Genomic DNA, 26,748 nt, shown 5'->3' on the forward strand with positions numbered 1-26,748 from the left:
TATCATCAATACCTACTAATTGAACACAGCATTAGTGCTGCATTCAAATGAACATAGGAGGAATGCTATCTGCAATTCAAATGCTAAAGCTAATACGTAAAAGAACTGCTTTGGAGCTGACGTGTAAATGAAATGTCTAGCCATTAAATACTGTAGGTATAGCAGTATATCGGATATGAAGAAGAACAGAGAAAGGCTCTCCTTTAAAGTTTAAGGCCCTCACTGCAATCTTTCTTCTGGTACTGACCTTTCCTTTCCACCCTCTCACCTTAAGGTAACTCTATAGAACGTAGTGATTTACAACAACATATAAAACTTTCACGTCCACATGGGTCAGTAGTGGCCAAGACTGATGGGTTTTAAAAATGTTAAAGCATCACATGATTGATGCAGTAAAGATTTAACTTAAAGGCCTTCAAGAAGTCTGCAGAAAATGTACTTGTAAAACAAAACAGAGCAGACTAGATAGGGATTTGATAATTATAGCATGTTTATTTCACACTTAACTGAGACAAGCTGTACCTTGGGTAAGCATGATAAATTCATTTTAAAAATAGTGTAAAGGTCAATGCACATAAACATTTCTTTTGTTCCATAATTACTTATGAATCAGAAGAAAACAGTTTTAGTATACCCATGGATTGTTTAATAATTTAATTAACATTACCTTCAAAAACTGTTTCTTCAATATAAAGTAGAAGATGATATAAACAATCTTCTGCAGTACAGAAACAGTGCAGCAAAATGGCTGATAGTCCAATTCGAGTTTATGGAAAGCAAAATGTCAAAGCACACGGGACAATGACATTTCTCCTCAGCTTCAATGGCTTAAACCGTCAATTCTTTTATCTCGTCATATACAGTGCAACACGAAAGCATTTACACCTTCCAGTGAAATGCCATCTTGTTGAACTACAAATTATATGCAGTGAATATTTTTACTCAATTTTTAAAGTTTTCATTTTGAGCATTCAAGAGTGGAAACTGAAATGACTGCACGGACTGCAAATAAAAAAAATGTGTTGCTTGCAAAAGTATTCACCTTCTTTGCTATGACAAACTATTAGCTCAGATATTCAAAATAACTTTAACAAGTCATAGAGCTAGTTGAATGGCCTAAGTGTGCAGTAACAGTAATTCCCATGATTTTAGAACAAACTCCATTAGCATAGAAATTCAGTTTTGCTTTGTGTACCCAGAATCTTTTGTTTACAAATGATTCCACCTGGAAAAAAAAATACCTTCATAGTATTTTTTCCTAACATTTTACAGATACAGAGCATCCTAGTGACTTTTTGGCAAAAAAAAACAGCAGTTCATTCTTTAATTCTTTAAATACTACTCTCCTGTTATCCTTTGCATTGACAAAAAAAGACTACGTGTACTGCCATATTTATTCTTAGATATGGACTGGATACCACATCTAAGAATAAACTCCCAAAGAAACAATGAAATAAAATCAGCCGATGAGAGATTTGAATTGCTTGCAGTGGCACTTCAGCACCTTAACTCTTAACTCTAAACCTATCAGGCTCTTTAGTAAATAGGAGGCAGAAGCTTCATTTCTCAATGTTAACAATGCATGTGTTCAACAAATTCAAAGCAAGTGTAGCTATTTTTAATTGTGTATACCACATCTTCTGTTCTGAAAGCAGTGATGGGTATCAGCCTGTTCTCTCCTCAGATATAAAGATATGCTATAGTACATGTTACTGTATGTTTAACAGGGTTTGTCTTTCTATGAAATAAAACAGACTGGTATTCAAATGTTGGACTACAGTCCAGATCAATCTTTAAGACAGCTACAGCAGGGTATTTATTCAATGCTGGAATAATTGCTTAAGAAGTGGGAGTACCATGAGAACAGACATAGAGCAGCAGTGATCAGTGAGAGCCACGGGCCATGTGGACATCTGTGACTCCAGACCATAGACATTACATAACAGCACATTTAGATTTTGTTTGCATGTATTCTTCAAGTCTTCAAATAAGGGGTTAATGTAACTGGTGGAATGATCAATATAAATGGTTAAAATGTGTATTTATAGTACACATACACACAGGTGGTTAATAAAGTTAGCAAGCCTTTTCAAACAGTTTTCACTTCATGCTGGGCTGCACTGGGAAAGCCATCACAGAACGGGCCCTGCTCCAACAGCAATGTGTACTATGTCTGATTAGTGGAATGTACAAGTGCTTTTCAACCCTCTGCAGTTCCCTTTGTAGACATACTTAGCAATAATTACAAGAAAACCCATGGGAAATCACACATATTACATATAAAAATATTTCCACTACATTTTTACACCGTGAGAAGTTAATGACAGATACTATATCCATCTATCCATTTTCTAACCAATTTATTCAATACAGGGTCATGGGGGAGCCAAAGCCTACCTTGGCAAGCAATGATATAATGAATATTGTTGTTGGATACACTCTGGGCAGGACACAGCACAGGGGCACACACAGAACCTCACCTATACCAGGGCCAACTTTCCCAGAAGCCAATTATCCTGCTGTACTATTGTGTCTTTGGACTGTGGGAGAAAACCAGAGCACCCACAGGAAAACCCTGCAAACATGGGGAGAACGTATACACTCCACACAGATAGAAAGGAAGTGAACCAAGGGCCCAGTGCTGTGAGGCAGCAATGCCACCCATGTTTTTCTTAACTGTTCATCCTCATTGTGGTGTTCATTATGGCGCAGATATTTACATGTAATACACAAGCAAACAACTTCCATACTTAAAATTTTCAGTGCTTACACAGCCGTAAAACTCCTTGGCTCTGCCTTGTACTTCAGCTTGTGTTGCCTGAGCAGAAATCATGCATGAATGATGTCTGACTGCAGCACGGCACACAAACCAGCTGACAAAGCATAACTTAAGCATGTGGGTGCAAACTCCTGCAGCAAAACAGCCATTTGAGTTAAACTGAGCACGGGTTTACTGTATATATTTTGAGACAGATTGCGCACCACAAAATAATATTCAATCAATAGGCTGTAGAAGGGTTTGCTGAATTTTTACAAAGGACAGAAGGAGAAAGAGCAAGTGCAAAAAGTGATGGTAAAAGGAACACCAATGTAAAAAACCAAAAATCAGGAATATGATCTGTTTTAAAGTTAGATAACAGAGTTTAAACATTCACATATATCCTTGTGTCCAACATACAGAAAAGACAAGATGACTGACCATAAAAATTGTAAATGTAAAGAACAAATAATACATCCACGTGCAACAAAATACTGTCCGCACCATTGAAAAGGGTCTTTTGAAATGATGTAAGCAAATAGGTTGGTGATAACATCCTGCATTTTTTGTTACTTATATTTTTGTATAAGTAATAAAATAGTACATAAAAGCAAAGAACAGGAGCTTGAAGGAAAAAACTGAACCATTTTCAGCATATATTTTCTGGGTGGTGCTAGGGTGTGCGTTTTGATTGTGTGGGTTGTACAAAAAATAAATAAATCCTTTAGTGTATCCTGGTTTTTGTAAGAAACAATAAATGTACTGACTAAAAGAATAAGGCTCCAGGAACAAAACCCATTAAAAACAAGTCATCACAAAATATACCCCTTTTCTATCCGTACTGAATGTTCACAGTCTGTTCAACTACAAACTGCAGTCTCATCGTAACAAAAGACTTTTCCACACAAGCAACATACTGTAAGACAAATTTTCTTTCCAAATAACTGAAAGTAGTACAGTAGTACTACAGTAGTGTTCCAGATTATATTTTCATTCTAAATACTTATATAGTCAAAAAGGCATAGTGAAAAAAAGGACTATCCAGACCTGCAAATCGTACATGAATCAACAAAAGGTGCTGTAATAAAACAACAGTAAAGAGACAGACTTCTAAAGCGGAATAAGAATGGTGCACTTTAAATGTCAGGCACAATTCCATATCAGCTGATCTTGGACAAAGGTATAAAAGCTGTACTCTGTGACTGGTAATTTAATTATAACTTGTCTCTTGGGAAGTCCAAAGCTTTCAACCAAAATATATGTACTGTATAAAACAAACATTTTCAACCTTTTTGCATTTCCCATTTCTCTCTCACTATTAATTATATTTAAAAAACACCTATTTAGAGCCCTGAATTTTCATTAAATAAAATCAGACACTACGTTGCCTTAAAGTATACATATTTACACACATTTGAATTCATTTAGCTCACTTGCATGACATTTCTCTTTGATGAATGCTTCTGCTTTTGTTGCTGAAGGTGTCAATGATACGAAGTACATTTCTCTCGAGTACGTAATCATATTGACTTTTTAAAAGAAACACACATGTATCTTTATGCTAGTAGGTTAATGCACTTTAAGGTAATGCATCAGTGCAATTACTTTAAGATCCAACTTTTAACATATATTATTTCTAGTCTTTGTGCTCCCACTACACTTTATCATTCTGTTATACGTTGAGGAAACTACTGTGTTTCCACCAGTTTTTATTTTTCAACCACTGAAAGAAAAATACAAATTTATTTATATTTCCTTAACCCCTGTTAACTTAGGCTAGATATCTCAGCAATAGTATAAACCATGGCGTGCAAGACAAGCAGTTCTAATAGGTATACATTTTTATTTTTGGTTCTCTGAGTCCATGAATGATGCATTTTACAACAACTCTGGTGGGGAAAAATGTCTCTCTAATTCTACAGCATTTCTGGAAGAGCATGAGTGGACAGGCATAAGGCAGAACTGTCAAGTGTGCCTCCCTGGTGCATGAGACACAGGCATAAATTTTCCGGCATATTCGATAAAACCTCTTGAAAATGACAAACAGTGCTATCTGAAACAAAACAGAACGATGGATTTTAATAAATTTGACTTTAAAAGGAGAAGGGCATTAAATAAAAGGCTTAGCGAAAAGTAGGAAAACAAATTGGTATGGACATAGTATACAGAAGCATTTCAAAACCTAAGATGGCAAATATTTTACTATTATTCAACTTTTTCTGAAATCTGTCAAATGTGCTGCATATAGATGCACTGATAATCTTGGCCATCTTCAAACATCAGTGGGAGCATAATAAAATGAAAAGGATGGCAAGCAATTATGAAAAGTCACAGAAACATTGCATATCACTAGATGTTTCATTTTTGTCTTGAATAAAGACCACAAAGGGACCGATTCACATTTTCAAAATCCTCAAGGTCACTGACCAAGCAATCCAGTAGACATTTTCTGAACAAACAGTGAAACATGCATTTGAGGACAGAAGTGGAAACTAAGGGGAAATTATTTAAATACTGAAAACAGAAGGCTTTCCCCAAGAGGTTGTGCTAGTCTAAAACAAGCGACCCAGCCATGCTGTCATCAAATGCTGATACCACCACTTCTTTCAAAAAACGTCCAATCAAGAACGGGATGAATTAGCAAGATCATTTGGTAACCTTCCTTATGTTCATATCCCTTCAGATGAGATGTTACAGCAATTAGAAAAAAATAAATGCAATAATCCACACAGCCCATCTGCCACTGTTCACATACTCCTACAACAAAATAAGCATTTCATGATATTCCCACTCCAGAAAGTTAAACAGTTAATGCCAGCTCATCACAGTTTAGACTGTTGCATCCACATGCAAGTTCTGTTATTTAATTTTAAGAACCAATGCAGTTAATGCAGCAGGGCAGCTGAAACACTCAGTCTCTGAAGACTGCTTATGCATTCTGAAAATGGAGTTCCTTTACATTTTGGCACAGTGAGTGGGTGTTCAGACCAACCACAGATTACGCAGCAAGAATAACTGATCAGTTTGAGGACTGAAGGTGTCAAAAGATATGGAAGCCCTTTAGTGGTGAACTCTGGATATAAAACATAAAAACCTAAATTTATAATTTAAATAAAGATACTGCCATAACAGTGACAATGTCAATTACAAAGAATAAAACAGGGAATAATAGAGGCTCAGTGTAGATACACTACTCCTCATTATCACTGCCCTTGAGATAGCAAATATTTTGCATGTTATAATGAGGTTCGCATTATAATTAGGGTGATTTTAATAAGATTTTGTATGAATGAGAGCAAAGGTACAGCTGCAAGTGAATGACTTGAAATGTTAGTGATGTGTGCAACAGTTTTATATTGTAATTGACTGGCAATTAGATTTTTTTAGGAATAGATGTCTTAAGCAGGATACGTAAGAAGACATGCTGTGCTCCAAGGAGGATAAGATCCACATTCAGAAATGCCAAATGTCACTGTGAAATGCCATCACTGTGTTCTTTATTAACTTAAGAAGTGCTTTAGCCCTATAGGACTAACAGATTGTGACCTGTAATACAGATAAGCAAGGAGTTCTTGATTAAGGTATAACATGGGCAAAGCTGTAATTTATAGTTACTTTTCTATACCCTGTCTTAAGTGGGACATGGATGGAGGTTTAAATTTAATTAGTTCAAACTATTACTTAAAAAAATCACCAGTCACTGTTTTCATCACAAATTTACACATGAGAAGAACCTTCATCTAACAGCTGTCAGATATTTGAATGCCTTCAGTTGTATTCTGCTCATCTATTGATAACTCTTCCAAGAAAGGCAGACTTATCTGGACACTTGCAAATGAATTCCTACTGTCATTCATATGGTGTGGGAAAACTACTACTTAAACCACACCACAAGGGAAAAGAGAAGTCTGAAGAAGGGAACCACTTGCATTAAAGTGCTCCCAGGGAGAGGGAGGAAAAAAAGGAGAAAACTCCCAAGAGCAGGCAGCAGTCATTTGTGTTCTCGTTATAGCGTGCGTATTGAAGCATGTATTAATTAGCAGTAATGCAATTCATGATGCCACATCTCATTACCATCACTGCTGCAATCACCCCCCAGAAGGATACTAGTGCAATACTGGAGTCATGTATACACATGCGAGGTCTGTAGAACAAGGAGAACTGTAAACTCCACCCCTAGGACTTTTAGCCAGAGCTTAATGGAATCCCATAGATGACTGGTAGAGGGTGAACTACTGCTCTAGGGCAGCTTAATCCACACACCAAGTGGAATACAAAAATGCAGCTTTGTCTAGAGGATCGTATGTACATATCCACGAACATGCAAAAAATATCTTTTTGGATTTTTTTTCTCACAGATCTAAATAAAACGTCAGGAGTCTCGATGCGAAAAAAGGCTTTAAAAAGACAGAGATTCACAACCCTGTGTGCATGAACTATGAGAGCCCTTGGCTGTTTGCAAATCCTCTTTGCTGCAGAGTACTAGATATAAAATGAATAGTTCAAAACACAATTGCTCAAGGGTGACAATAACAATTCCATACATCTAATAGATTACATAATTCTAGATTCAATGCACTGCACAATTTGAGGGAGGTGGCACAGGTTTTCTACAACTTTTTAATAGCTCCTCCATAACCTCAAGGGACCATTATTTTATCCCTTTAAGAGAGAATTTCTTTTCTTTCACTGGTCGGATATGAACAGCAGAATAGGCTGATGCAAATACTTCTACGATTTTTAACCATTCTTGGAAAACACTGTCAGCATTCTGTCAGGTTCTTGGGATTTTTCAGCCATTTATTACTTCCTAGGAAAAGTAACAATAGTTTAAGGTCTTTCGATAATAACAAATAGAATACAATGCAGTTGGAACAGCATAATTTCACTTATAGCTTTATAAAAGGGTTATGGGATGTAACTGAGGTTTAAACTTTTGTAAATATACATTTTGCAGGCAAATATCTTGTCTGTCCCTGAATGTAAGAAGCAAGATAAAATGTGAAGTTCTGCTTAACTGAGTCCCAGATAAAAAGAATGGGAGAGAAGAACAAATACCACAGAAAGAGCCTTAACTGCCCATTCCTCTTTATAGAGCACAACACCAAGTTTGGACAGTTCAAACCCGAGAAAGAACATTAAAAAAGGTTACCAATGAGAGGAAAGAAATTAAAATAATTTGAGACTTTATTGTGCAGATTAAGTAGACTGGGGCTATTTTACTAGCATGGCTAAAATTATCTCAATGTATTTTTATTACCTTGAGATCACACTAGAATGTAATTGTTCTCCTACCTACAGATGTTGGAGAGAAAATGTAAAGTCCCTAGCTTCCAAAGGCCTGACCAGGACTTGAATTACATTATTATTAATTTTAAAATATATCTGTTAAAAATCAATATGAAATATCTAACCTGCATTATAATATAGCTGTAGTCCATATTTTAACAGCATAAAACCACAAACATTATTCTAAGACAAACAAAGGTGAATAGGTCCCTTTGAGCTCTCTTACTGAGTGATTCACAATATTTGTTGAATTTAAATATGTAGCAAAATTCAAAATGTCTAATGACTTGACAAAAACTTATTTTCTTTAATAAAACAGTTCCAATAGTGACAAAATAAATGTACATATATTGTTTTCCAGTTTTAACAGTTAAAGAAAAAGCTTCTATTTTTGATATATGGCCAGTAGAATGTACAATTAAATTAAGCTAGATGTGAAACATCAATGGACAGACCTTCACACTGTCATTTGTGTACTAGGGTTACAAAAAGATTAAAGAGATTTTTCATATTTCTAAGTGGCATGCCTCAATAAAAAAAAGTCTTCCTTTACCAATATGATGTAAGACTATAAACCCATGCAGAAAGTGTGCAAATTTCAGAAGTCTGAAAGTATTCAAGAATATTCTGTTTTTAATTGACAGCAATATCTTCTGAAACTACCAGTGTGGTGCTAGCATTTTTTTCTACATATATTGCAAGCTTAACTATTCTGTTTGGTCCAAATAAAAAGATGCAATAATGCATCAAATTAAAATTGTTATCCAATCACACCAGGGTTATGTATTAAGGTCTTCCTTTTACCTCTGAAATACCTAAAATGGAAAAATGGAAAACTTGTTTAAAAAATAAAGGTACTTTGCCACATTACATACAGCATTTTAGTCATCTATAGTTCATATATAACAAACTTTGTGAGGCCCATTTACTTTAATTCCAAGTACTTAACAGAAATGGTAAACCAAAGAAATTGCAGAAGCTGTGTTAATGTTTTGATCTGTTAAGACAATAACAAGCAACACCTGTTAAGTGAGATTTTTCTGTATTAAAAAGCCCATATATTGCACAAGTCCTTAATGGCAGTAAAAAATGATATATTCCTGCACTGTTAGAGCAGCGGGAATATATCATTTTACTAAACAGGAAGAACACGTAAATGCTTACTTTAGGACACACATCTTCCAAATTAGCTTCATCTATCAATACTATGTCAGGTTCAGCACCTGCAGGGCACTAAATTTATTGGCCATAGTCTCGCCTATAGCAAAATGTGCACCCAACTGTAGAGTGGACAATTCCTGCATGTGAACTGTCAAGAAGAATTTAAATTAACCTTTCATTTTTGGCTTAATTTAAATTAAAACTGGTAAAGACCCAAGCCACTGGCAAAACTGGTGATCTAACTTTTTTTTGACGAGCATATTTTTTTACTGTCTGAAAACCCTAAAATGGAGCAAATACACAACACTACCAGATCCTCTAATAAGGCATTCAAAATTCTCTAGTTTTAATGTCTTAGGGGACTGTCACTGCTCTGCTGCACATTTTTTCCTTTTGAAACTGGTTTTGCTCCAGAGGAATTTCCACTGCTGAGAAGCTTCAACAGCACTCATTCTCAACTATAAAAATGTTTTCTTATGTACTGTACCAAGCTCAACAGTATGTAGGCATTTACTTTATTTAAAATGTGGTGTTCGAGATTAATGAGATTATACCCAGTGTTTCTACCCTCCACTAGTTAATTTATAAGGGAAACTATTCACCTAAGGTGAGAAAAGGGAGACTTTAACAGATTAATTATGACCAACAAGACAGGACAGGGGACAGTCATGTTTCAGTCTCAAAAGTGCAAGATGACTTGCTTAAACAATACTTTACTGGCATGTGCTAAACTGAAAACAAAACCTAAAATTTAATGTGATACTTTTCAAATACTTAATTTCTTCATCATTTACTCATTTATTTAATGTTTTTGAGGTTTTTTTTTTTTGGGGGGGGGGGGGAGAATGAACTTATATATTAAAACATATTGCAACATTACCATAGAGATGTTTCTGTTTGCACAAACCTTCAAGGGAAGGAAGGCAGTATTAAATGCTTTTATTTAGTCATTTTTATACCCAAGGACAGCTTTGTATTGAATAATAAAAGACCACTGTTCTTGTGCTTCCATGCTGGCACAATATGGACTTCCCAGAATCCCACTGTTTTCTTTCATTTTAGAAAGGGGGGAAAAAAAACATTTTTAGATTTATTCACAGAATCAAGTCAAGTCCCCAAATAATACAAGCTGTGATACAGAAGCAATCTCTGCAACCTACTTGTATACTGTTGTGCATTAGATTATCTGAACTGCAACATGTAGCAAATAGGTCCTTTACTAATCAGCTTTAACATAGACCACATAGGGGATTACTTTAAAATAAACAGGAAAAAAAAAGATGGAAAGGACCCTTTGCTTTTGGACAATTATAAAGTGACCATTCCATGTGCCAATGAACAGTAAAATATTTTAAAATATATTTTTAAATATTTTAAAATCAGCAGACATGTTGCCAATTCATTTTAATTTATAATGCATACAACAGTATGAGATTCACAGGGAATTCTGCATAATCCTATGTACAGTGGTGTCAGAAGACACCAATTCAAACATTTAGACTTAGAATAACTTTACATCTTTCAAGCATACATACAAACATATACAGTATAAAATAATTTTAGTTATTAACAGCTTTTAGCCTCAGGTTTAATATAATTCCTAAATGGTCAGCCCACCTCTTAACAAAAAAACCTTAAAAGCAAAGGAAGGTGTTCAACTTCCATATTGCCATATTAAGAAAACATCAATCACTAGGAAAACAAACCTATATCTAATGCAATACTGTAAATGCAGACCTCCCTGTTCTGGCCAAGAGAAAAAACTTTGATAATGTTAATAAGTACAAAAGATTAAATTCAAGACCAAATTATTTAAGGAAACACATGCACTTTGATATATATTGTCATTTACTAATGGGAACCTAGCTTCCAAGTTAGAAAGCAGGATATTCTGTTACTTTTTGACTGATTTGGAGAGTGTATAGTAAAACTGAACTGTCTAGAAGTCTTAGTAGAGGTAAGCAAATCTGAAGTTAAAGTAGGACAGCTCAGAAAAACCTACTAACGGTTAAAGTTTAGTTGGTTTTTTTAAACAATGGTTGGATGTGAAAAAGACAATATTTGTACGTAATTTTTCTTCAAAACTATGTATTATGTGTGTAGAATTTATACTGCTGTTAACCAGACTTGGCTATAAAGCACTAGTTGTTGAATGTATGAAATGATTCTCAATGATAAAACGGTAGCAAACCTAGGGCACAGAAAAAAAAGAAGAAACTTGTGAGATGAAAAAGGAGAACTAGCCAGATAAAAGGACTCACACAGCAGGAAATTGGTGTGTGGCAAGGAGAGACAGTGATGTCTGTGATACAGAACAAAAAGAGCTAGGTATAACCAAGCGACTTAATACCTGGGCAACACATTATCAAAGGACTGATCAATCACTGAAGAAATCGATGTGTGAATTAAAAAAAAGCAAGGAAGGCATTCAAACAGCTTTGCAATGTGTGAGGAAATAGATAACAGAACAATAAGCAGCTGATGTCTGCAGTGATGGCTTTGAAGAGGTCTTGGGCACAGGGACCTAACGTAAGTGATTGTTACGTGCTGGACAAGTCTTGTGCTGCTGTGAGATATTTTATGGTAGAAGCTATGATATCTCTCCTTTACACAGAGATAACAATTAAATATAACAGAACAGCTTTAAATAACATGACAGACACGAGAGAAAACACTCATAACCAGATTCATTTATACCTCCAATGAAACACAACCGGAAAACAACATATTACCATATGTTACAGTCTGTCATGCATAAAAAACTCTAAAGATACGACAATATAATTGTAATACTATTGCACAAAGCAAAAGCATGCTCCTAAAATAAGTAACTGAGTTCCAGAACACATGAGGATCCTACATGAGAGTGCTACAAAACATGAGATTTATCCCCAGCTCTACATATCCCTGCAAAAAAACATCTAGTGTAAGACTGTGTATTTGAAATGGAAACCTGCATAACTACACAAGAGGCCTCTGAAGGTTTTGTGTTTCCTAGGGTATGTATCTTCATGGTTTAAGCTCAGAGAGCTCTTCAAAGCCTGCAGGTAATCGATCTCCACAAATTCAGGATGGCTACAAAAGAAACCCAAGAAACGAATCCATTGCTTTCCACAGTTAAGAAATTTAAAGGTACTAGTACCTACAGGTACCACAAAATAGAAGCAGGCGCATTGTGCCACCATGGGCAGTGGGACATATTAGTTCAGGTGGATAGCTGTGTCAGCATGCGTAGGCTGCAAAGGAACAAGTAATAGGTTTATTACTTGGGTGGGACATATTGTCTGGGAAGAAACCATAGAACCAATGGCTAAAAACAAGTTTGACTTCATAAAACTGCTTTGAAAGCAGCTTTAACAGTATGAACTAAAATATGCTGATTATTTCAGCACCTGTTTTATTTATTGATTCACCACACATTTCGACTAATTTTATGTAAAATCTGTTTTCGCTCCTTTATGTCCATAATTTATTTTTAAACTTGACAGAAACACATTTTGGTATTATCGAAACAAAGTGTATTAATACAAAATATTGTACATTCTTAACAATGTGAGATCTCCAACATAAAATGGTACCATACAAAGTTATAAAATTGACAGAGTTTAAAAAAATACCATCTGACATCGCCTGCATGGGTGTGGTATGAATAACCTGGATGCAAGGAAAAGTCCTCTTCTGATTTCAGGACTAACATCCAGACATCTGAATGAAAATGTAAACCAATTCTTATAACCATTCTTCAAAAATATGTATTTTTGGAGCAAAAAAAAGAAGAAAGAAGCTTGTGTAGTGAAAACCTTACACATGTCCAATGTGTTATATGGCACGGGGGGGTGGGGGGTGGGACAGTTATATTTCACATTGACGTAACTTGCCTTATGCCCTTTTCAAACATGGGAAATAATGAACTCCAACATACAGTATATCAGGATTTTAGCTAAAAACTTGGCCTCCTTTTTCAAGATACTTAAGCTTGGATGAAAATGGACATTGCAGCGTAACGCTACAATGGCATGTCATCAAATAATAAGGCATATGGCATAACTAGGAAGGAAATAGTACTAACTGTACTTACTGGATTGGACATCTCTATCCAATAAAAGATTTGTGGTTTTATTGATAGACAAAAAACAGAAACCAAAGGATAGATCCCATCTATGAAGTGTCAGTACCTCACAGAAACACTACAGAAGGCATCTTGCCTGAAATGTTTAATAAAATAGTTCTGCAGTGTAAATAAATGTGGCTCTTGTGTATTCTGGATGTTAATTATGACAAACATGACTTTGCTCTGTGTAATCCTGTCATGATTACAGTATAGCATTTGTAGAATTTCAGCAAAACATTTTTCAATTTGTCTAACGTTCTGTTACTCATTTGTTGTTCCTGTTTTATCAGGGATTCAATGAATTTGGAGAGGACTGTCAGACCTGTAGAGCAGACTTCAGGTTTCACTTGGTACACTTAGAAATACTTGACAGTGTTCTACAAGAAAAACTACATGAAGTGCCGGCAATAGTTTGGACAGACATCCGCTATTTTCGAAAAACATGTAAGCGTCCAGCACCAGTATTTTCTCATTTATAAGTGAACAAAAATGTAATATCACTAAGAGCCAAACTATGGCTTAAAAACACAATGATAGAAAACATAATACTCCTTTAGTTGAAGGAGGCCCATATTCAAACGAAGTTTCCAAATTTAGATGGTCTTCATTCATTGCAGTTGTTAAAAATGGTTTAAAAGGTTTAAAAGACACCCATAGCACAGTTTGTGCTGATATCCCAAGGCCGCCTTCTTTAGAACATCAGTTGAAAACTGTTGAAAGCAGTGATACAAATATATTCCTAAATCTCACCAACATCAGAAAAATAAATATATCAAGGTTTTCCCCACAAAAAAACAAAATAAAATCAGCATCCAGATAACGAGCTGTCCAGACATGATCATTTCAGAATGAATTCGAAATTTCAGATCTTTGGCTGTGACACAACAAACAGCTCAATGAAGAAAGTAAAGCAAGCAAAGAAAATACTTCAAAAATTAATTTTGCTAACATTAAGTGAGCCATCAAGCCTACATGTAGCACCTTCATGGATAAGAACAAATGAGGGTTAGGCTCTTGAGTGACTACTGAATACAATTGCTTGGAAAACACATTGAGCCCTATAGCCCTAACATTACTGATTTAAGCACAGGGCATGTTATTAGCAGACTGTGAAGGAATTCTCCAAGCAATGACACTCAGTTGGCTGCTGGGGATTAGGTGAGCCTTAAATGGCTTTAGTTTTCTTGGTTTGCCGTGTCAGAAGAGTATCTTCACAGTCTCCCCATGTGATACCGGGCACCACAGAGGTAATGCAGGTTTCTAAATGAACTGCAATTCCAAATTGGACAGAACAAATAACAATAATTACAATGCTTTTATTAAAAATAATACGTTAAAACACTGAAGGTAAGCCAGTTGGTCTCCACCTTAAAATAACAGATATCTGTATTGTAACATCAAGCACATGTGGAACAAGATAATAAAGTAATAACAGTCACAACTGACTTGGGGCAGGGGCATAAGTTCACACAGCAAAAACACTATTGTGGTACAGTACATTTCTTTTTCTTCCCTATGGCACTTGTAATTAACAAGTCTAGTGTCTCGTTCCATTGAAGACAAAGGCTAAATCCTAGTACCAGTACACCATAACTTGGTTCATCAAGAAGAACACGAGGATATTAAATGGAGATTTATAAAGGAAGGATTTAGAACTGATTTAAAGTTTTAAACATTTTACATTTAAAAAGTCATTGCAATGAATCATGCACAGGGATCCTTCAGAAAAAGTTACAGAATTGTCAAATCTCAGCCCATGAAAAAGTTATTGTGAGATAATTCAGGGACTGTTCAATCAATCTAAGTTGTTCTTTCTTCTTGCAATAAATGTTCATCAGTAATATTATAATATATACATTAATATTATATCAGCGATATGTAATATTAATATATTCTTTTAAATTGGGTTTGAATGCAATAGCTCAACAGGACCTCCTGATTTTGAGCATTCAGTCTTTCTTGTTTTGTATCTTTCCAAACAGACTTTCAGCTACCACAGAAGAACTCTTGTATATTCTGAAAATGTAATGTTTTTATGACGATATCCTTTCATAATACTACATATTCCACTTCTAAATAATAGCTTTAATCACAAAATGACTTATGGTGGTGTAATTTAATTAAAAAATACTAACATTCTCCAGGAATGACTTTTTAAAATAAAAAGTGAATGAAATGTCAGAAACTAAATTTCCGATTCAGATAAAAATCTTTGCAGTAAATGACTCCAACATTTTCAGCCTATTGAAGTCTCAGCATGGAACTGATAGCACACTAATCCAAATCGCATCATGATATGGATGATTTAGTGCAATTGCATTTTTTCCAAAGAAAATGGGGTAAGGGGAAAATGAAGAACATTTATTTTCTAAGAAGGAGTGTTTACAAAAAAATATCTGGTGAACAAGAATCAGACTTCACCTTAAAATAGTTCCAATCTAGACACAAAAAAAGAATAAACACTGCCTCTTCTGAAAAATTACAATATTTTTCTTTTCAACAACAATGAACAAAGCTCTTCAAAAACTTGTGGCTCATTTTAAACCCATTTTTTTAAAATAACATATAATTCCTGAGAAAAATTGGACCTGGAAACCATAGAGAACTTAGACAAACTAAAAAAAGCATAACAACCTACTTATGACAAAAACATGAGCCAAACACTTGTTGCAGTGTTATCATTTACTGAGAATTAGCCACATTTGATTATCTAATACTGTGAAAAGGCTACTTTTGAGACAAGGGTCTCAAAGACTTTTTTCTTCCGTTTCTTAGGTATATTTTGTATGATTTTTTTAGCTCAACAGGAGACATCGGCTAATCTAAGAACTCATTTTTCCTGTTTTGCATCTTTAAGTTACAGCAGTACACTAATCAGTTGGCAAAGACACTACTGTATTTTTAATATCTAGAAATAGGATAATGCATTGACATTTGTGAAATGATCATTGATGTACATAGAATAGTGGGAGGTGACTGCAATTTTACTGTACCACTGGTGCAATACAAAGAGTGTACCTGCAACATTCAAACTAAATTGGTGTTTTTATATTGTTTTTTAGAATTGATCCTTTAGAATGTTTCCTTAGTTTGCTCAATTTTCTACAAAAAACTGTTTATACCTAGATCTTTACTGACATGTGCTGACATGCAGTACAACTTATTTCTGCAGAACGTTTTAAAGAGCAAGATATTAACTGCAGCAGGCATAAAATCAATGATCAAGGTCTATCTTATTAATAATTAGTTGCTTCAGTTATTATTTATACATTTCATTTTCAATTTGTTCTGTTTTAACTTTTAATACTCAAGAAATAACTTCCATCCAAGATTACAATGCTGAGTGTTTTCCACTCACTGTTTACCTAATGGGTATTCTGGACAAATAAGAGGCAATTTCAACATGGATTTTTATTAATTTTACAGATTTTTCAAAAACGGGAAAAAATTAATATAAAGTTCCTTGATTTGCAAAATGAGAACAATGTGCCATAACTTACATAAGAGAGAAGAGCATTCAGCCTACCTGACCTCTTTGTGTCAGGAAAAAGAGAGGATTTACAATGAATCTAGCTGAATACAGATAAAAAACAGCAAGGGCATCAAAATGTTATTTTCTGATCAACATACATGTACCTCAATGAATGTGGATTCTTGACTCTAGTTTATGAAATACTTCAAAAGACTACAAAAGAACAGGTTTTGTCTTTGAAATGAACTCCAAACCTACAAATGGCAACTTCTCATTTCTGGTTCACTTTGGCCTCAAGGCCCTAAAGAAAGGCCAGTCACAGTGCCAACATACTACAGCCCAAGTTGTGTTACACTTTAAACATCCAACACACTTAGAGCAAATGTTAATTCCCAATTTGCACTTCCACACATTTTCCATTTGTGTCCTGTGATACATATTTTACTATTTAGTCTGAAGATGTCTGTTGTGTCCTTTGAGGGCTTTGAATACTTTTGAATACATAACAGACAAATTACTTCCACAAAAAATAATAGAAACACCATACAGTACATATCATGGCATTTGCTTGGTACATAGTGTACCCTGACAATTTCCTCAAATTTGTGACAGGTTTATGAGTCTTAAAATGTCACAACCTTTTAGTGCATCTTAACTCTTTTAGCATATTGTTCTTGGTCATACACATGGCTTACACATTTCTTGAAAACTATTAACTCATACACCTTGGCCTTATGTTTATGTAAAGTATATGCCTGACTCTTGAGTAATAATGAGATCAGTGTACTCTTCCCACATAAGTAACCTGGGACCTGCATCTAAGGAAACAAAGAAGTAATCAAAGTGTACAGTATATTGATGCAATCTGAAATGCGTTAATAATAAGAATCACAAAAAAACACAAACCTTAGGTAAAATACTGTTCTAAAATTCTATAATCTGGGAGAGAATGTAAAATGTTTTGCATTACTATTTTAAACCAAATTTTCTAAGATACTAAAAATTTTCTTGTAGTTCATAGGTAACTGACCACATCCTTTCAACAAATATTTATGCTTATAAATGCAACATACAGTGCTTCCACTGATGCCTTTGATAACATCAAAATTAAAAACATAAAGCATTCTTTACTCGTTTAAAACTGTAGAAGTGCAAAGCTTGGCAGACTGTGCAGAGGTAAGCAGTTATTTTGTTTTGAACAAATGCAAGTACAACTTGCTCCCTAAGTAAATTTTAATGAGGAGTTTTTAAACCCACAGAGTCCAGTATATTACTTTAAAACTCGCCTTAATGGAAAGCCTGACACTGCAACTTGTGTGTTCGCATACACACTGCCAAGGGGGCAATAAAATGAGGGCTGATACTTCAAAAGAAAAGCAAGGCTCTCAGCTTTTATTACAGGTCCCAATGGGTTAATTATGTCCAAAACCCTATGGCTGTAAGATATACAAATCTGTCCGCTGCCAGAGTGAGAATAACCCCCACTTCCATGAATGGTCCTGATTCGTTGTATCCCCAATCCCCTTACTGTCATCCAGGGCGTTTTTTCCCATAAATACTGTGAGTTCGGCTCCTTGGTCCTCTTCCTTTAATAAACAGAAACAAACAGCAGCCACAAAAATAAAAAAAATGTCTGTTTCATAACTGTATAATATGGAATGAGAGGATAAGAGGACCAAAACAGAAACTGAAGCTAAACGAAGTCAAGCTCCAATGGTTCAGGAATGCAATCCCAGATTCAGATTTAGCTTCTTCTTCATCCCCGCATCAGCAGGGTCCGCTTGTCTGCACGCCCGTCTCCATTTGGTGGTTTGAACCAAATCTTTGAGCTGACGTTGCCATTAAATGCAACCGAGAATACTCCAACTGGCACGTCGCTCCGCCCGCTCTCGGAGTGGGGGGAGGAGAACAAAGTAATGTCGCCAATTAATAGAGGGGGATTATTAGGAGGCATGGGAAATTTGGCCAGGACGCCGGGGTTACACGTGGTTAAACTAAGGTTGCTGCTGGAAGAGGTGTAAGTGGAGCCAGCAGGGGGCGCTCACCCTGCGGTCCATGTGGTTCCTAATGCCCCAGTATAGTAACGGGGACACTATACTGTAAACAGGCGCCGTCCTTCAGATGAGACATAAAACTGAGGTCCTGACTCTCTGTGGTAACTAAAACTGACAGGGCGTTTCTCGAAAAGAGCAGGGGTATAACCCCGGCATCCTGGCCAAATTTCCCATTGGCCCATAGCAATCATGGCCTCCTAATAATCCCTATCTATGAATTGGCTTCATTACTCTGCTCTCCTCCCCACTGATAGCAGATGTGTGGTGAGTGTACTGGAGCACTATGGCTGCCATCGCATCATCCAGGTGGGGCTGCACACTGGTGGTGGTGGAGGGGAGTCCCCATTACCTGTAAAGTGCTTTGAGTGGAGTGTCCAGAAAAGCGCTATATAAGTGTAAGCAATTATTCATCAAGCATAGCTACAGTCTCTCTTATGACTACTGTTCGGTTAATGGGTTTTACAGGATGTCCAGTTGTGTTAACAGACAGCTGTTTCTGTGCAGAAGTGTTGCATACATCTGACCTTGTGTGGGTCAATGGCTGGTACTTCCTGTGTATTACTAGGTCAGCAGGAGTCCAGCAATAGACTCTTAAAACCTTGGTAACTTCATATTGTGATGTTCCTGTCAGCAACATTCTTGGGAACGGCTCTTCTTCGCTTTCAGAGAACCATGGTATCAATGCAATGGGATTAAAACTATTAAAACTAGAGGTCCTGTGGGTCTTACAGGTATGTGGTTGTAAAAAAAACTATTCACAAAGAAATTCACAAGCATAGAACTGTATAACTATACATGTTTTGGCACAATGTTGGGTATTTTATACTCATGGAAGTAATTAATGCAAAGCAGATGCAAGGCTGAACATTTTCAACAGATAAAGCGAAACCTCTTGTAATATCACAATTAAAAAGGTTAATCAGTTAGTGTTCCATAATCTGGGCATGAAAAATCATTTCATTTTTGCAGTGTTTTATCAACATATGAATGGAATATTAAGTGGCTTAATGTATAAATAGTAATTTAAAAAACTAAAGGCAACATTGTTTTTAGTTGAATGATTAAATCTTTACTACCTGACTCTTGCAGTTGTTAACACTTCCACATCCTGTTATAGTAATGTTCTGTTACTTTTCAACAATCGTTCTAGTTTTATCTGAGTGCTCTGTCATCTGTGTGGACAAAATGGTATATGCCTCTTGGCTAGGTCATCATTGCAAATGGGACTTTGTTTTTAAATGAATCATCTGCTTAAATACAGAAGTATTAAATTGCTTTCTAAATCACTCCGAATTATCGTGTTCGACCACAAATGAAGCTGAATTTTCAGACTTCATTAAGCCTGATGAAACAGCCTGAAACCAAAACTCACACTGTTACCTGAATAAGCGTAGAGGTAGGTAGTTGAAATAAATACTCTACGTATATTAACTCTGCATTGATCCTTGATCTTGGATTCAGGCTGCTGTCAACAACACCAAATTCGATCACCTCATTATATACAGTGGCTTGCACAGGCATTCTTTACGACCACACACACACACATAAAAGTGAACAAATAACAAAATAACAAAACAAAATGTCCACCTTTCAGAATACCTCCCGAAGGCACTAAATAAAGGTCTCCACTTGCATTGGAGAGGCAAACTGAGCCCTATAACTTAAAACCAGTATCTAAAATCATTAGAGTGCTGTGAGGGTACAAGTGTAGGGTGAAGCGATTTCAGTTCATCGGTTTTCTATGAATTGGTGGACAACATTGCTCCTGCTGCCTGTCCTCCATCAAAGCTCACCTCTGCTGTTTGTGCTTGCAGTGGGAAAAGAAACCCAAGGCTACGAAGAATGCATGTTTTTTACCTTTACGTCTTCTTAGCTGGTTCAAGGGATGCAGTAGTGATACAGGTTTATTAAGTTGGCTATTCCAAAAATAAATAATTTTAGATTCACAATTAAAAAAGGCAAATCAGAGATCATTCACAGCAGGTGGATTTTCATTTGAAAGACGACAAATGTTTACTATTGTTTTTCACACCTTACGTGAACAAACTGATTTGAATAGATATATCTGTGATTCCAGTGGAATTGAAAATGGTCAATTACTGTACCTCCATCCATGAATTAAACTGAAGCATGGCTGTGTATTGTTCTTAAATGTGTAGGAGCTTTTTAAATTCTCTTTTTCGCTTACACTCAATGAGTCTCTAACATATTTCAATTTCCTTGTGGAATTTAAAAAAAAAGGACAAGCAAAATGTGCTATGGTGAAACACTAGAGAGAGGGCAGGCTCTGATCTCAGACAAAGCACTGAACATTTGCTTTGGGTTAATGCAGGTCAGCTGAATCAAATTCTTACCTTCTCTTTCTTCTGCCTGGCAGACTCCTCTGCAGACAGCAGGGTTTTGTAGTAGGAGCTCCTCTCAGCAGTGAAGTGGACCTTGGACAGAGCATGCTCCACTAGGGCCACTGACAGATTCACCCCATCGATGTGAAGCCAGCCAATGAAATTCCCAGCTTTGTCCATGCTTTCAACCTCCACTTCCACCTAGGGAAAGGGAAAAGGAAATACCATCAGCATGTTCACCACAGATGTGCTTGGCATCAAGTACTACTTCACACAGGAGTGAGTACCTCCAAAAGCGTACAAAAAAAAGGATCAAATCACGCGAACTGGTTAAAGCAATATGTTTATTTTTAGTTTATCACGGCAATTTAAATCATAAACTCAATGTCTTCCAATCGTATATTGTAGTGCAGGAAACTGAACTGACTCTCAAAGATATTCACTGCTTGCTGGAAAACAAATGATAAACGACACTTATCTGACATTAGGCATTATATCGATTTTAAAAATTATCCATAGCACAAATCTGAGAACAGCTGCTGGCTGAAATGCTCTCCTTTTAAATGCTTCTCTTTTAATGGAATTTTATTAATCTTTGTCATTCAACTTATAAGACACTTAGCGATCATTGTCCTGAGGTTGAAATGTGTCATGAAGCTGAGCTGTTTAAACAAGAATTCTTATTTTTTAAATAAAAGGGTTATTTTGTGAGGCAAGATGTGCTATGAAAAAGCAACTAACATGAAGGCGTGTGCACTGGGCTTGGGGTGGTGTATGGTAGGGTTAATGCATCTACTGGATGCATTAAATGTGTTATCTCTTTATTTTAACACCTTAAGAATACTTTACAACTTTACTGATAATACCTAGCATAATCTGAGCAATGACTTTGAAAACTAGACAATGTTGCAATTTCATAGCTTTAAGAAAGTTTAGACGTGACACCTTTTAGTAAGCCTATATTTATAGCTCACAATAAATACCATGACAAGCTGTAAATTAAATATTCAAAAAACATGGATGCAGACTTAAAATATGGATATTCATGACTTGGGGAATGATTTATTATTTTAATTTACTATGAGACAGCATGTAAAAATGCAAAATATGAAAATGCTAAAAAGTTTTCAATGTGAAAAGCATTTTGCATTAATATAATTACAATTATCGCACAACTTTCATACAGACGAAACAGGTTTTTTTTTTGTTAGTCATGCAGGAACAGCTAGAAATCTTCTTCAAAAACTTGAGGCAAAAACCCATCAGAGGAGTTAATTCTGTGTATCAGTGACATGTGCCAGTCCCTGTGGCTGGTCCCTTGCACTCAAAAATCAATAAGCACCTATTTGAAATAAATCACTCTAAAAGGCTCATCTCAAGAGCAGTTGACCGATACAGAATTATATTAGCCACATCACCACAAAGTGCGTTTCTTAGGGAGTCAAAGAAACATAAAAGGCAGATCAAAGGAAATAACACCATATGGAAACTGCATGTGCAGAGTTTTTTGCAGTACAAATATACAGTTACACAGTAAAAAAAAAAAAATTTCTATAGTAAACATTTTCCATATCTACAGTAAGTTTATTAGTATTATAAGTTATTAAGCCTAGCTTCCTCAAGGATGTCCTTCTTTAACTTCATTACTGGGAAATCTGAAGCTTTAGCTGCTGAAGTTTCCCTAAAGCACTTTCACTGCTACATCAAGATTTCGAAGCCAGATGCATCAATTCTTAACTCTGAAAAACAAGTTAGGATTTGAAATGCCAAGAAAACTAAAGAATAACACTATAAATCTAAACATTTTAAATCCAGTTATCTAAAAATCAAAGGACTGGGGACAATGGCTTTGGAGTGTTGTACAAGGTACTTCACTTGCTTTCCTCTGTATAACTACAGTATGCCCAGTTATACAGTGTACTGTAAATGGGCACAGAGGTAAGTTTGGATAAAAGTGGCAGTCAAATAAATTAATACGAAAGAAAATAAAACAGCCAAAACACTCATGGATAAATTCCACTACGTTATACAGTATTATTAAATGACCATTAAGCATCAAGGACACATGAGGCAAGGAATTAAGATGTTAAAAGTACAATCTATGATAACCCAAAGTTGCACTCATCTGGAATGAATTACATAAACTATCCTTAAATGACTCCACCTGTTCTGTTTTAACATCCCTTGGAAAAAAAAATGCATTGAAGCATAGAAAGCAAAACAAGAAAAAATCAATAAAAATAAACAAACAGCAGTTTTGCTCTTGTGTAGCACTGTGTCATGCTCACTGATGTTAATGAAGGTGGAATAGACAAAACCTTGACCCCTCACTAATGAGGACATTATTCCACCTTGGGCACAACCTTAGGGACTGCTCACATTTCATTGTGTTGGGATGGTGGTGGTGGTGGGGTTGTCTGCCCAGCAAACTATGACCATTTACCTGTTTCCATACAGTTGTTGTAACCTGACATGTTCAATTATATGCTATTGTCAATGCTAAATGATCACAAAGATGGAGCATGATGATTTTGATCTTTGTGAGGCTTTGTGATTTGTGGTTTCTCAGATTGGGACCTATTACTGATGAACTCTTTGGCTGCAGTAACGTGCCAGGTTATAAATTTTTGTCCCTGAGCACACCAGATGGGATAGACATTATGGACTTAATCGAGCCTCTGACATACTGATGTCACAAAGGTGCTGTTCTCTTCATATGCAGAGCACATTGGCTACTACTTGTGTTTTTCTATTTCAGTTTTCACCAGGCATGACGGTCAACATGTTAGATGCTCCCATTAGCTAATGATGTTATTTAGCGCTTAGGCAAAAATCAAAGTCACACAGGTATACCACATTGACTCATGAATGATCAGTTAATCAAAGATAATGATGACACCAAATATGTTTGGTCAGCATCCAGTTTCTTTATACATTAGTTTTCAAAAAACAAATACTCAGGGGGATAAGCATTTTATTCTCTGTACAGTACATCTACGACAACAGCATACATCATATGCCAATGTCTTGCTGTACCCTTAATAATCCACATTGGAATACCTTGCTATATCCCTTTTCCGCCTGGGAAGGAAAAAGTAATCACACTTCTCCCCCAGTGACCTTTCTTTTGCAACAAACAAGATTGCTTGGTGTTACGCAAGCAAAACCCAGTGCAATCTGCAAGGGAAATAACTTGAGTTTTAATGAATTTAATTAAACCTGCTGACATCACAGCAGTTATAAAAAAAAATTAAAAAAGGGCTCACTGTAGGGATTTGCAAGACTGAAACTGCTTACACAAACCAATTATTTACTCATTACAAAATTTTGTATCCTAAATGAATATATTTTATATTGATTTTTTGTTGTTGTGAGGAGATAGGTGCTGAAATACAAATCAAATCCTAGACATCATGGCTGCCATGTGGCTAATATCTTCCGGAAACCCCTATCTTAACACGATTTACTGATTCTGTTATCTGTCCACTTTAAGGTAAGCAATCTGAAATTAACATTCTCCACACCTCAGTTGAGCATTAGGATACTATGTATAGAAAAATGGCAATTATCTTGAGTCCACGGAAAAATCCTCTCTAGATAGTCATCTGCAAACAGAATGCATGATATACTACACATAAAACTGAGATAGTTGTAATATGTCATGTTTTCATCTCATTTAGGTTAGCTGGTGCTCCAGGCAAAACTAATTAGCTCTTCACCTGCTTGCTATCAGCACTCATCCCCACAGCATAGCCCTTTAAAATTTCTCTTCAGCACATTACTGCTGTCTGTCCGAGAATGGCACATCTTTTCTCTATGCCTGGAATTGTCACTGAATATTCTGATTAGAAAGTCCTTTTTTTAGGCAACAAAATCTGTTCTGCAAAATCTGCAAATTTACAAACCCCCTTTGTACAATTTGTGCTGACATGCTTAAAGGCTGATGTTTGTTTATGTGCTTCTGCTTGGTCTTCCAGTTCTGCGAAAAAGGGGAATGCCATTATTTTTATTTGGGATCTGACAATGGAACAGAGACAGTGTATGCTACAAGCTTCCGGCGCCTTCTCTCCCTCTCTGAGTGCCCTTGAAGTTATATAACCCAGCAATCCAAGTCACTCAGCTCTCTAACACTCTAAGCACCCAAATGTCAACTGAAGAAGCAAAAGGGTAGTAGCTGCATTTCAGCTGTGCATCGTGTTATTTTGCATATAAAGCGATGGATATCTGGATTATTAGCCTGCATTTTTATGGACTCTTAAAAGAATACTAAAGCTGTGGATTAAATAATTTACAGAATGGGGTTGCCAGAGAGATAAAATGATAAATGAAATAGTGCTTTTGAAGCAGTTTTGTAATGAAATAAAAATGACTGGGCACAATTCCTTTAAAAGTCACGGCGTAAAACTCAAGTGTAAAGTCCAAAGATGCTCAAATTCAAATAGTAGTTAATCCATTGTCTCTTAGAGGTCCCCCTGCTTTAGAAGTTACAAAAATTGTATTCTTGGTTTTAAGATTTAGAAAGTTTAAGCATTTACAATTCCCCTTAAGTATCAAAAAGCTTAATGTTAATCTTCTTCATTTCCTTCTTTAAAGTTCACCACAAATGAAAGAGAAACTGTAGAAACTGACGACAAGCTATATATTATTTTCAAAGTGACAAATACAAAACAGGACGGAATGAAAAGGGAATTAAAAAAACAGGACAAAGTGGAGGCCTGACTCAGAAGCTGCACAACACTACAAGGATATTAACACCAAGCAGTATTGATGAAATGCATAAGTCTTTTAACTTGACAGCCTACTGCTTCTATTAAAAAAATTTACAATCTCAATAAAAAGCTTTTCTAATCATTCGCAAGGCATCGTACTTTACAGCACTGAGGTCCAATGGTGAAGGCATTTTTTGTCTATAATTGAGATTCTCCACACCAACAAATCCTCTCTAGTTAGCAAAACCAAGGGCAATTTTAAATGCACTAAAACAATCTGTTTGATCCATGATCTTTATTGTGCTTTTATGAGGATCTATGTTAATGTAGTTTTTGTAGAAACTAGAAGTCCATAACTTCTCTGAGAGATGGAAAGACTAAAGTGCTGGAAGCACCCTGTCCATATACAGGGAAGAAAAACAAAGCAGAAAGAAGATGTGTGATCACGGCATTCCCCTCCCCTACAAACACCTACACATTCTAGAACTCTATTAGGAATAAGCCCTGTATTGATTTCTAATGTGCTTCCGTCTGCCTCCCTCTCCTCCTGCAGAGATCCACTTGCTTACTCTGAATAGTGCATGTGCAATAAATACATGTGGTGAATAAAAACAAAACATTTCACTGCCCACTTGAAACCAAAACATCTCATAAAACCGTCAACCTATTGATTAGGAAACAAAAAAAAACATTGTATGCATTTTGTTGCAATTAAAGCAGCTGTTATTTATATTGCACTGGGCACCACTTCTGACAATTCATTGCTACTGAACACAAAACTTGAGAATGCATTCACCTTTCTTACAAATGTAATACAATCATTTATAATAAACAGAGCACTTAACCATTATG

At 35.9% G+C, this 26,748-nt stretch overlaps 1 protein-coding gene across 1 annotated transcript in view; it reads right to left on the reverse strand.

Moving 5' to 3' along the window:
• snd1 (staphylococcal nuclease and tudor domain containing 1) overlaps window positions 1–26,748 on the reverse strand; it is a 309,136-nt gene that overhangs the window by 84,718 nt on the left and 197,670 nt on the right. The window contains exon 17 of the mRNA XM_088922699.1: window positions 21,200–21,388. Coding sequence (XP_088778825.1) covers window positions 21,200–21,388 — 189 coding nt within the window. The remainder of the gene's footprint in view (window positions 1–21,199; window positions 21,389–26,748) is intronic.

The sequence above is a fragment of the Atractosteus spatula genome, chromosome 8 (genome assembly GCF_055471065.1).
Source record: "Atractosteus spatula isolate fAtrSpa1 chromosome 8, fAtrSpa1.hap1, whole genome shotgun sequence".
NCBI classification, from domain to species: Eukaryota; Metazoa; Chordata; class Actinopteri; order Semionotiformes; family Lepisosteidae; genus Atractosteus; species Atractosteus spatula.